This window comes from Leptidea sinapis, chromosome 23, assembly GCF_905404315.1.
Source record: "Leptidea sinapis chromosome 23, ilLepSina1.1, whole genome shotgun sequence".
Lineage (NCBI taxonomy): Eukaryota > Metazoa > Arthropoda > Insecta > Lepidoptera > Pieridae > Leptidea > Leptidea sinapis.
This window is the reverse complement of record NC_066287.1, coordinates 7,036,314-7,048,128: the sequence shown is the minus strand read 5'-3', so window position 1 is coordinate 7,048,128 and position 11,815 is coordinate 7,036,314. Positions and strand designations below refer to the sequence as shown.

Below are 11,815 nucleotides of genomic sequence, written 5' to 3'. Positions count from 1 at the left end.
ATATAATTTGTTACAAGCTCATATCAAATAAATTTTATATGAAGTATTGTTTCCAAAAGTATTGATATTTGATCCACAGTCACCTATTTTCAGAAAATTTGTCCTAATAAAAATAAACATAACACAAAACAGTGACAACTAAAATGTTGCCCACATAACATACATACCCAAGTTATAGGTTAATGATTTATTTTAAACGTTATTTTATTCAATTTTACTAAAGTAACATACAGTAGATATTTATAATTAGTATTTATAATTTACAAGGGTATATTTGTTTGGAGTAAGGAAATCTGAACGACATTTGTACGTTTTCCTGTTAATTATAATAAAACAAGGAGCATTATGTAAGGATGTTGGGCAATGTGTAGTAAAATAATAAACAATACAATCTATTTCAGGTTTCCATTAGATCCAATACTAAAAAAATGGATAAAAGCAACAGGACGAACAGATTTATGGGAATCAAATAAACATGCAAGAATTTCTTCAGTCCATTTTGATCACACTAATAATAACAAAAAATATAAACAACCCCATTTGTCGTATCACCGCTCGTCGACAACACTTCCCTAAAAGCCTCGCCTAGTATCGGAATACTGGGTCTCGAAATCTCGAGTGATTGCCAATTCCGTGGCCATCTGGAGGGCAAAGCCAAATTGGCTTCAAAGAAACTGGACGTCATTATTAGAGCACGGCAATACTTCAAGCCGGCCCACATTCTAGCGCTGTACAAAGCGCAGGTCCGGCCACACATGGAGTATTGTTGTCATCTCTGGTCTGGCGCACCCCAGTATCAGCTCGATCCATTTGACCGCGTGCAACGCAGAGCAGCGCGAATTGTCGGGGACCCAGTACTCTGTGAACGGCTGGATCACTTGGCGTTGCGTAGAGACGTCGCTTCATTGTGTGTCTTCTACCGCATTTATCACGGGGAGTGTTCAGAAGAGCTGTTTTACCTAATTCCTGCCGCCGAATTCCACCTTCGCACGACACGCCACAAGTTAGGATATCATCCTCACCATCTGGATGTGTGGCGGTCCTCCACAATGCGGTTTTGCAAGGAGCTTTCTTCCACGTACTAAAAAAGAACTTCCTTGTGCGGTGTTTCCGGGACGATACGACATGGGTACCTTCAAAAAAAGCGCGTACACCTTCCTTAAAGGCCGGCAACGCTCCTGTGATTCCTCTGGTGTTGCAAGAGAGTATGGGCGGCGGTGATCACTTAACAACAGGTGACCCGTACGCTCGTTTGTCCTCCTATTCCATAAAAAAAAAAACAAACGAAGAACGAAAATCATTGAAGGAGCAGTCAATATTTATTCATGTAAGTGAATAAATTTCCTGCTGTCACCTCTCGCCTCGTCACGTCGCAGAAGTGCGACACAAGCACATCTTACCTTAGTTATAGCTGTATAACAACTAATTTGTCTGAATAATATGTGAAGACTAACCCCCTTATTCATAATGGTCCGCTAACTTTAAACAGCCGCTTAGGAGTGTTTTTTCTCATTCTGACTTAGGTCAATAGAAGAAGACAGAGTGAGAATTAGCAATGCTTTAAGCTAGCAGACTATTATGAATAAGGGGGTAAACGTTTAGTAGGCTAAACGTGCTGCTCATATGAGACAGCGCTCTTTTAATTAAACTAACGAAGTCAGGGTGATACGCCTATCTCAATACAGGAAATCTACCACGAGGACAATTTTGTCAATGGAGGTTCAATTGATGAACATATTCGACCAGGACAATCACTTGAGCATAAAGACGTTTTAGTACATGACTCAAATATTCGGATAGCATATAAAAAATTCGGCCCAGTATCGTTAATTTGCCCCTAAGAATTAAGGATTTCTGTTACTTTGTGATGAATCCCATAATTAGAACTTAATCTATCTCTGGTCAAGAATATCCTTTCCAATAAGTAAAATGTTCAAAATCGGTTGGCGTAATATTGAATTATCCGTCCATTTGTCACAGACATACTTAATGCAAATTTAAGACATATATTTTTTGCTTATTTTATACATTTTACTTGAATTTTCTCGTGTCTGCCATTGTCAGAACTAGATCAAATTACAATGGGACCGGATAACACGGGAAGCACCAGCTTTCAGCATTCTTTTATTATTTATAAAAGAATGCTAAAATTTAGTTCACCCAGACGAAAGTTCTGAGGTAACAAACATAAAAAGAAATAGCGTCGAATTGACAACCTCCACCTTTTTGAAGTCGCTTAAAAATGCGTTTAGTAATAATAATAATTCGTACTATAAAAAGTACCACCGCTCGTTCTTGGGAATGGTCCATCATTATGGGCAGGATTATTGTCGCATGGTAATGTGGTGGTTAACCGATCCCGGTGCCAGGCTGTCCTCGTAGAAATCACTAGCCTATATGAAGACTACCTCACGAAAGCTGAGAAGAACAATTTCTTTTATAAACACAATTATAAAATATTTATCGTAGTTTTCTCACCATACTTCTTTTGATACCCATATAATTTGGGTACATTATATTTGTTTTTAGCCATAGGGAATGACAATAGCATAACATATTGCAACAACACTTGGTAAACGTCATCACGCTACATCCGTTCGTAAAGGGGCTTTGAAATGGGCAGAAGAAGTAATGAGAAACTCTCAGCCAATGTTTTAAATCCTATAACAACTTAGCGTACTTAATATAATAATATACAATTTTTACTAAAAAATTGATAAATTTAATAAAAGCTAAACAGATTATTTTAGTTTTATGTTAGTTTAATACATAAATATAAAACAATTTAAAATATAAAAAGGTTTTTCGCAGTGGCCTCCATTGGCTGCAAAACAGTCCTTTAAGCGTTGAGGCCAGTTATCAATAGAAGCACGCACTCTTTCCATGGGAAAATTCTTCACTGCCAATCGTACGGATTGTTTTAGGACTCTGAATTATCATGGCCTTTAGAGCAAGCTGTACTCTCTAAAACTGACTAAATCGTAATCCAGCGGATTTAGATCGGGACTAGACGACGGTTTGTCTTCAGCTCTGATGAAGTCCGAAACGTTCGTCGAAGTTGAAGGGTTGGGCTATGTGTAGGTGGTACTTGAAAACCAGTGTTACAAAACGCATCTTGCAATAAGACCCATAGTGCCGATGATCACGTAGTGGACATTGTGAGTAAGTACATTTTGTGCACCCGTGGACACCAACAGTGACAGTGTCAGCGATACCGTGCTCGTCACCACCGGCGCACCCCGCGCCCCCGCCTTGTCCAGAGCCGCGCACAATGAGCCCAAGTCCGCAGTAAGAGACGGGACGTTATCGCGAACCCACTAAACTTACCCTGATCAAGGACCTCCGAATGGTCCGAAACTAGTCGGTACCCACGCTGATAAAACGTGAGTAAAGCCGCAATAATAAATAAGTCAATAATGTGCTTCGGAAGTTGTTTCGATTTTACCACCCTATAATTTTATAAATTATCAGTTAAGAAATGAACAGTACGTCTCTTATAGGATGCAAGTCCTAAGTCATCTTTTAAAATACGCGCTATCATGTTATACGCTATAAGGTGCTACCTTCATCTCCGAGATAAAATCTTTTGCTTTCGGACAGGATTTTTTCAAATTCTTTCCCTTACTGCTTTGGCCACCTTATTCGTACGAACACTACGTGGACGGCCAGATCTATTTCTGTCACAAACAGAGGAGGTCTCATTGGAACTATTAATAGCCCGCTACACAAACATTTTACTTATACCAAGCGTATGGAGAGTTTTATAAATTGAATGAAATGACCAATCATATAAAAATGACATATTCCAAATTAAAATGTAATATTTTGGTTTATTTTTAAATTTAACAGTATTTATGGTCAGACTAAGTATAGTAGAATACAGATCGTTATAGCTTGAATCAAAAGCCCGTGAGCGCTGGAGTTCCTCAAGGCTGTGTGCTATCTCCTACACTGTTTCTTTTGCATATCAATGATATGTTGGACACCTCCAACATACATTGCTATGCAGGCGACAGCTCTGGTGAGGACGTATACACGGGCCCTGTAGGTCTCTTTCGGGAAATCGTCGACCAGTACCGGATGGGACTTGTGTCTTCTATCGAGTCCTCTGTTGAAAAGGTCGCGGAATGGGATAAAATAAATCTCGTCCGATTGAACCCTCAGAAGACTCAAGTTTGCGCGTGTACACAAAAAAACTCCATTTGTCGTATCACCGATCTTCGACAACACCTCCCTTAAAGCCTCGGCTAGTATCGGAATACTGGGTCTCGATATCTCGAGGGATTGCCGATTCCGTGGTCGTCTGGATGGCAAAGCCAAATTGGCTTCGAAGAAGCTGGGCTTCATAAAAAGAACGGCAATACTTCAAGACGTCCGACACACAAGCGCTGTACAAAGCACAGGTCCGGCCACATAATTAAGTAGTATTGCTCTGGTCTGGCGCACCCCAGTATCAGCTCGAACCATTGTGACCGTGTGCAACGCAGAGCTGCTCGAATTGTTGGAGACCCAGTGCTCTGTAAACGGTTAGAGCACTTGGTGTTGCGTAGAGACAGCGCATAATTGTGTGTATTTTAGCGCATAGGTATCATGGGGAATGTTCCGAAGAGCTGTTTCACCTGATTCTTGCTGCCGAAATCCACCATCACACGACACGCTACAAATTAGGATATTATCACCACTATCTGGATGTGAGGAGTTTCTCGTACAACAAAGCTATGGAAACAGCTTCCTTGTACCGGTTTTTCCAGGGCCATATACGACATTGGTACCTTCAAAAAAAATTCCTCTGGTGCTGCAAGAGAATTTTGGTGACGGTGGTCAGTTAACATAAGGTACGCTCGTTTAACCTCTTATTCCAAAAAAAAAAAACATGAACTAGGCGAAACCTGTTTATCCTGAGGTGTACTTATTCATGTTAGGCTCAACTAGTTCAGCCTAGGCTAAACGGATTTGTCCAAAGGCTGGTAGGAGAAAATAGTTTAATCTAGTCTGTACCGGTTTATCCTGTCGCCTCAAGAATGAGCTGATTTGGCCTAAGTAAAACTAGTTCGTCCTAAAATGGGGTCTGGCCGATTACATAATTTAACCGTTATAAATATAGTGTAGGTAGTAGGTATACTATAATTAAAAAACCCACACAACAATAATTTTTTGTTATTGGTACGTATCGAAATGTATTACATACATAATATTATTAGTATTAAACTAAACGTCAGTCAGGTAATTAAAACGCGTCAGTCTACGAAGCGAATAAATTTATTATTTATAGCGTATAAAATAAGGAGCGTATTGTACCTGTGGCTAAAACGCGATTTCAATATAGCAAATAGTCGTTGCGATCACCTCTAAGCCCAAGAGTCAAGAGACGGACTCTTTGTGACCACAGTGGAGGCATTCAACTCTGCATTCGTCATATACGTACGGAAAACGAAAACATTTCACAATCTTGATTGGTAATTTCGTGTTAGTACACCAGCGTTGGGTTTTATTTAAAATGACACAACACCTCTTTCCGACAAGTCTTAGTGCCATATTTGATATAATATAGCCTCAAACTTAAGTTTTAAATTTTAACGGTTCAAAACGGCTTGTATCTATTGATATCTATAGGAGCGTAGACAAAAAGTGCATCGAGACGAGTAACTTTCCAAACGATGAACCGTCCTTTATGCTTTAACTTCTATAACGATATTATATAATATACCGTGTGTATTATAGTCTAAGAGTGTAAATTCGCCAACAAACTTTTGCAACAGTTTGGCGAGATGTAAAATTTAAGTACCAACTGTACATATTTTTATAGTTAAAAAATTGAAAAAAAACCAGACTACCTCCGACATTTTAGCTAGAAAGTTCTGTAGCTTGCGGAAAAAATAAAAATGTTTGTAGACTTTTTAATATAATATATAAATAAAGCTCCTTAATAAGGGTTAAGGGCACTACTACACGTCCACATTATCTCTGGACCTCGCTGGAACGTGAAGTCCCCTCCCGATCTCCTTTCACCCCCTCGCACTCGTCCTGTTGCGTCAGTACGGCTTGCAGTTTAATTACCGTTAGGCACATGTCGTGATATTTTTATGCTATTACACCTTGTTTTTGAAGTTTTCATTGTTACGGTTTGACTTTTCTTGACGTTTAGTGCTATTGTTTCTATTGTTCTGTGTCGCTATAATTGTACTGCCACAAACATTAATATTTTTTTACTTAACCCACATTCTTTCATTGATTTTTCTCATTATAATAATAATAAGCAGCATCACAATGCAACACCTTTACATCAATCTATAATACTGAAAAATAAATCGTTGTTTATTTATTAATAATAATATCCTAGTGATGCTTGTTTTGCACACCGTAACAAATCGACCGGCTTATTATGGCATATTTATAATGAAAAAAACCATAGATAACCAAAAACCGAAAAATATTAGCTAAAGTGGGAATAAACCCGAATAGGTATAAAGTGCTCTATTTAGGTACTTTATAAGATTTAGAGAATAAACTAGTTTAATTTTATTGCTTCGTCTTCGTAATTTCTTTAGTTAAATAATAAATGTAACACTGCTCATATAAATTTTGTACATAATGAATATTTTTTTGGACATTCAGAAATTTTCACATGGCAACGTTTTGTGTACATGGTATCAGTAGGTAAGTGAATTGACCTTCTCAGTAAATAAATTTAAAAAAAAATACCTTGTCAGGTGCCTAATCACAATATCTTCTCAATTGTCTTCTCTTCTCTTGGGTGATGCTGATGTGTAGTATTGAAATTCTCTTTGGGGTGATGGCTCCGATTGATTTTGTCTGTCAAATTAAATCCAGTCTAATCAGTGCAGTGAGTTTTATTTTATGCCTCCACATATCAAACTCAGGAAGACTACAGTGAACCGAATAAACACAATTATTGTGAAATACAAAGCCGCCAAGTTCATATAACCGCAGGTTGGCAGGTGATGGTAGAGCTCACTCATCAGTGAATAATAATAGTATGAAAGAGGGATTCAAAATGACTAAGATTGACAGTTGTACGGGCCGCATCAACATAGAAAAAATATTTTAAGATTAAGAAGTTAAATCTGTATTGTATAGGTAGGTAGCTGTTATGTAATTGAATTCTGTTTATAGAATTAAGTAATAGGTACTTGTATCGAAGTTTGTTGCTAATTCGAGACTTAACTAATCTTAATTTAATTAAATAAATGTAAATTAAAAATAGGTATGAGGAGAGCAAAATATATGTTTATGCGTACCTATCTACTCGCTTTCGTTAATTTTACCTATTATTTCCAAGAGACGAAACACGATTCAACTGTTCTTTTTCGATAAAAAACTTCAAAAATTTTTGTAGACTTTGACTTTATATTACTAAATCATACGTAAATATAATATTCATTAAATTGTTAGCTAAATATCACAAAATCTTTTTTCTCGTCATAAGTGATAAGTCACAATCACAATAATAATTATAAATCTCAGTTGATACCTATGCTTGTATACTAATAGTTTAAAAATGAACACACACAATGAATCAGCAATTGATGGCGCGTGTGATTATGGAGAGAATAAATCGAGACGCGTTGACAGATTGAGTTCAAAGCTTCGGGTACCTACTTGGCTGTCTGTACACAGTACAAACCGTACTCGATTACGATTTGCGATTCAGTCGGCGACCGGTGCCCATTGGCGTTTGAACTGTGCCGTCGTCGCTCCGTGAAATTAATACTTATTTGTAGTTATTATACATAGGACAGTGAAACATTGCTATTCTCTAAGCGTTATTGCGTTTATTATATAATTTTTATGAATACGCAGAAGTTTTTGCGGTTAGTGAATTGTTCATAAGTGATCCGTGCTTCGCGTAGCCAGAAATATGATACAATACACAAACTGTTTTTTATTTTGACCATAGAATAGTTATCCGGTTATATAATTTTGTGTGATTTTTTGCTATAAAATTTATAGCATTGTGCTGGACGACTCAACGATTGTATGTGCGTGTATAGATTATAAAAGAGATACTGAACAGGATAACGTGAAGAAAATATGGATTCAAAAGTTGTCCTTAAGGGCGACAATCCGCACGATAAAGCAAATATATTTTCTAAAGTATTTCTTTGGTAAGTTCAAATTTAAATGATACATTATAGGTAATTTATATTTTATAATATAGATACGAATTCGGGAAAATTTTACTTTATTAATCAAAGTAAGTGCAAAAACTATCAAATGGCACAAAACACTTATTTATTATAAGTGTAATAAACATTTACATATTCATAATAATTATTACTGGACAGTTCAAGCGAAGTAGGTAATGAACCTAGATAACATTAGAGCACAACAATTTAATATTATTTTGTGTTGGACGATGTCTTAGTAATTTCGCGGTTTGTTGCCAGTCAATTGGCGCGAGTGTTGCGAACAATAGCGTTCCATTTTTGCCTCGATAAAAAAGGTAAATGTTGCATGCCATTCCTTTAATGTCCATTGTAATGTCCAGGTATATTGAATGGTATGAAATCTCGAAAAAACGCGTCATCGCACAGAAAATATTTAGCTAGATAAGTTTATTGCCCCCAAAAACCCCCGTTCATATTTCATCCAAGTCGATTACAAGATACAAAATACTTGCACGTTTGAATACTTATTCATAGAAAAACGTATTATTGAAAGCTCTGTAAATTTTTTATAAACTAATTATTGTGAGTAATGTAACTTTATACATATACGCAAAGTTTTCATAAAGTTGTATCTGAAGTAATAGCGCCAGCTTACGAACATTTCATAAGTTTCCAAACGTGATGGTTTCATTATATTTATAGATAATCGTGTAATTGAAAGCTCTGATAAAATTTTATAAGCCAACTACACTCAGCGGCACAATTAACCAACCACCTTGATTTTTTACGATTTTGGTTAAAAAAAAATGTGGCCTTACTTGTGTAAACGTAGGTATATTGAAGTAAAATGAAAGATAATATTGTTTTTAATTATTACATTTATTTAGAAAAAAGTCTGAAAAACACTTTGACCGTAAATTAACAAATGTGATGAAATGGCTTAAAAATAAAAAATCTGCTGAATAAATGAATTCTAATAGTGCGTATTTCCATCTCTAGCCCTCATGACTTCTATCAAACGGTTTGGCATGCTGTCGATGACATCTTTGATCTGTTGTTGTGGAATGTTCTGCCACTCCTCAATCACGGATTGTTTTAATTCATCTATGGTGGTTGGAGCTTGTATGCGGCTTCGAACACGTCTTTAAATTGTCCCATATGTGTTCAATAGGATTTAAATCTGGGCTCCGGGATGGCCATGTTAATTTTCGAATGCCGACGGTATCCAGGTACGCGGTAACAACTCTAGCAACGTGGGGGCGAGCGTTGTCCTGCATTTATAAAAAATCTTCGCCAATAAATGGAGCAAATGGCATTTTATCAGGTTCCATACCTCTGAGCATTTATTCCACCTCTTTCGAAGATAACCAAGTCGGTGCGTGCTTCGTAAGTAATGCCGACCCATATCATGATAGAGCCACCTTAGTAACTGTTTCCACAACAGTACATGGTTCAAACCTTTCATTCTTGCGTCTGTATACACGCTGGCGACCGTCAGGACCTTGCAAGCATATTCTTGTCTCGTCAGTAAACATAACATTCTTCCATTGTTCCATATTCCATTCGGCGTGCTCTCGGGAAAAACGAAGTCTTTCTCTCCGGTGGCCTACGAGCAATTGTGGCACTCGAGATGGTCGAATAGCTCCAAGGGCATTCTCTCCTAGTCTTCTTCTCACTGTTCTTTCACTCACTTGAACATTGCGGACCTCACGAAGTTGGTTTCGTGCCTCAACAGCTGTAGTGAACCGATTTCTTAGAACATTGGTCACAAGAAATCGGTCGTCACGAGCGGAGGTGCATCTTTTTCGGCCCTGTCCTGGTCTTCGCTCATAAGAGCCAGTTTCCCGAAACCGTTTCACTGCATCCCTTAAGGTGGTACGTGCGACACCAAGCTTCCGCGCCACGTAACGCTGACTAAACCCTTCGTCGATAAGAGCGACGGCTCTCGCCACTGAATTAGCATCAAATGGCATGTTTGTGATGTCCAAACACTAGCTTTAAGTTACGAAACCAAAACAAACTCAAATTGTTTACTTTTAATGCCACTGAAGCAATGTAAGCAGTATGGCAACGATAACCATAATGAGACGAAGTTCGATATTTATCCTATTCACAACTTATGCGTAAAATAAACAAAGTTAAGTGGGTAATTTGTAATTTTTTCGTCACTACATTTCTTTGACACTTGGCTTAGTTATGCCCAATAACTTACAACTGCGATAACATCAAAATTTGCCACTTTAAAAGGGTGGGCGGTTAATTGTGCCGCTGAGTGTAGCTGACCTGACAGACGCAGTTCTATTAACAGAAAAAAATACGTAAGTATTCGGGTAATCAAAGTTAATGAAATAAAAATGAGGCCAAAACGTACTTACTAACGTTCTACGTAACGTCTGTACGTATAATAAATAAAATACTGTTTTTTATGTATTTGAAATTGTTTCACAGCAGAACTGTCAAACCGTGCGTCAATAAATTCTCTCACAGAAAATATGTCCACACAAAACAAATATTGGAAATAAAAATAATTATGGGTCCCAAATCGAAATAAAAAGTATCCTATCTCTCAAGTTGGACTAAACTGCATTCCATGAAGTAATCCTCATTTAAATCCGTGCATTAGTTGAGGAGTCCATCGCGGACAAACAACGTGTCACGTAATTTATATAATATATTAAGATTAAGATGTAGCATACTTTATATTACCGCTTTATAATTGCCAATTTTTTAAGTATTAAAATGGATATAGTATGTTATCCATAAGAGATAGACATGCCATCACAATTTCACCATACATTATTTTGTTATATTTCAAAGGGTTTTCGTCGAAAGCTCTCAGACTGCTTCTTTTTTCCAACACCTCTAACAAATATTTTTAATGTATACAAAAATGAATAGAAATTTTTTACAAATTATACTAAAACCGTCCACGAGAACCACGCTATCTATCAAAACAGCATTAAAATCGGTGCAGTAGTTTCTGAGTTTATCGCGATCAGACAGACGCGGCGGAGGACTTTTTGTGGTGATAAATTTAAGTAATGAAACAAATTAATATAAAAGGCATTTATTTTCTCAAAATTGATTCCTTTAGAATTTTTTTTGATGTCATTTCTTATACTACTAGATACTACTACCGCTTCGGAAACAAATGGCGCTCTGAGAGAGAAGAAGCGGCGCAAGAAACTCTCCCAGCATTCTTTTTTTTGCGCTCTTTTCAATAATTATTAATGATTTATCTAAACCAATACATATAACATAAATTAATTTATAGTTGCTTCAAAGATTTGTTCCTGATTCGCCCCTGGCTTTTGTCCCACATTCCTGTTTCGTCCCACGCTGATTTTTATTCCTGTTTCGTAACACTTTTTAAATTGTTATTTTTGTACAGCCAGAAAAAAAAAAGTGAATTACAGCAATATTCTAGATATATATAAGAGCAATAATAATTTACCCGAGACCAAACAATGGCATGAAAGGTATTCATAAACCTATTACAGGATATTATGTTCTTGAAGATTGCGGCACAGCTGTCTTAGGTTGTCTCAAAAGTATAACGATAAAACTTGGAACAAAAATATCATAAACGGACCAAGTACATAGTAAAATTATCTTGATTCCGATGTCCATGCATCAAGATGAAGGTGGAGAAAGCGGTAGATAAAAGTTAGGATTTAAGCCATAAA

The 11,815-nt window shown here is 37.0% G+C and overlaps 1 protein-coding gene and 1 long non-coding RNA gene across 2 annotated transcripts in view; both read left to right on the top strand.

Annotated features, from left to right (window-relative positions):
- The first annotated feature begins 1,092 nt into the window (after positions 1 to 1,092).
- LOC126971190 (uncharacterized) overlaps positions 1,093 to 11,815 on the top strand; it is a 124,709-nt gene continuing 113,986 nt past the window's right edge. Inside the window, exon 1 of the long non-coding RNA XR_007730850.1 lies at positions 1,093 to 1,235. This is a non-coding gene — a long non-coding RNA (uncharacterized LOC126971190). The remainder of the gene's footprint in view (positions 1,236 to 11,815) is intronic.
- Positions 7,614 to 11,815, top strand: part of LOC126971147 (ATP-binding cassette sub-family C member 4-like) — a 115,465-nt gene continuing 111,263 nt past the window's right edge. Inside the window, exon 1 of the mRNA XM_050817297.1 lies at positions 7,614 to 8,126. Within this exon, the coding sequence (XP_050673254.1) occupies positions 8,053 to 8,126 (74 nt within the window). The 5' untranslated portion in view covers positions 7,614 to 8,052. The remainder of the gene's footprint in view (positions 8,127 to 11,815) is intronic.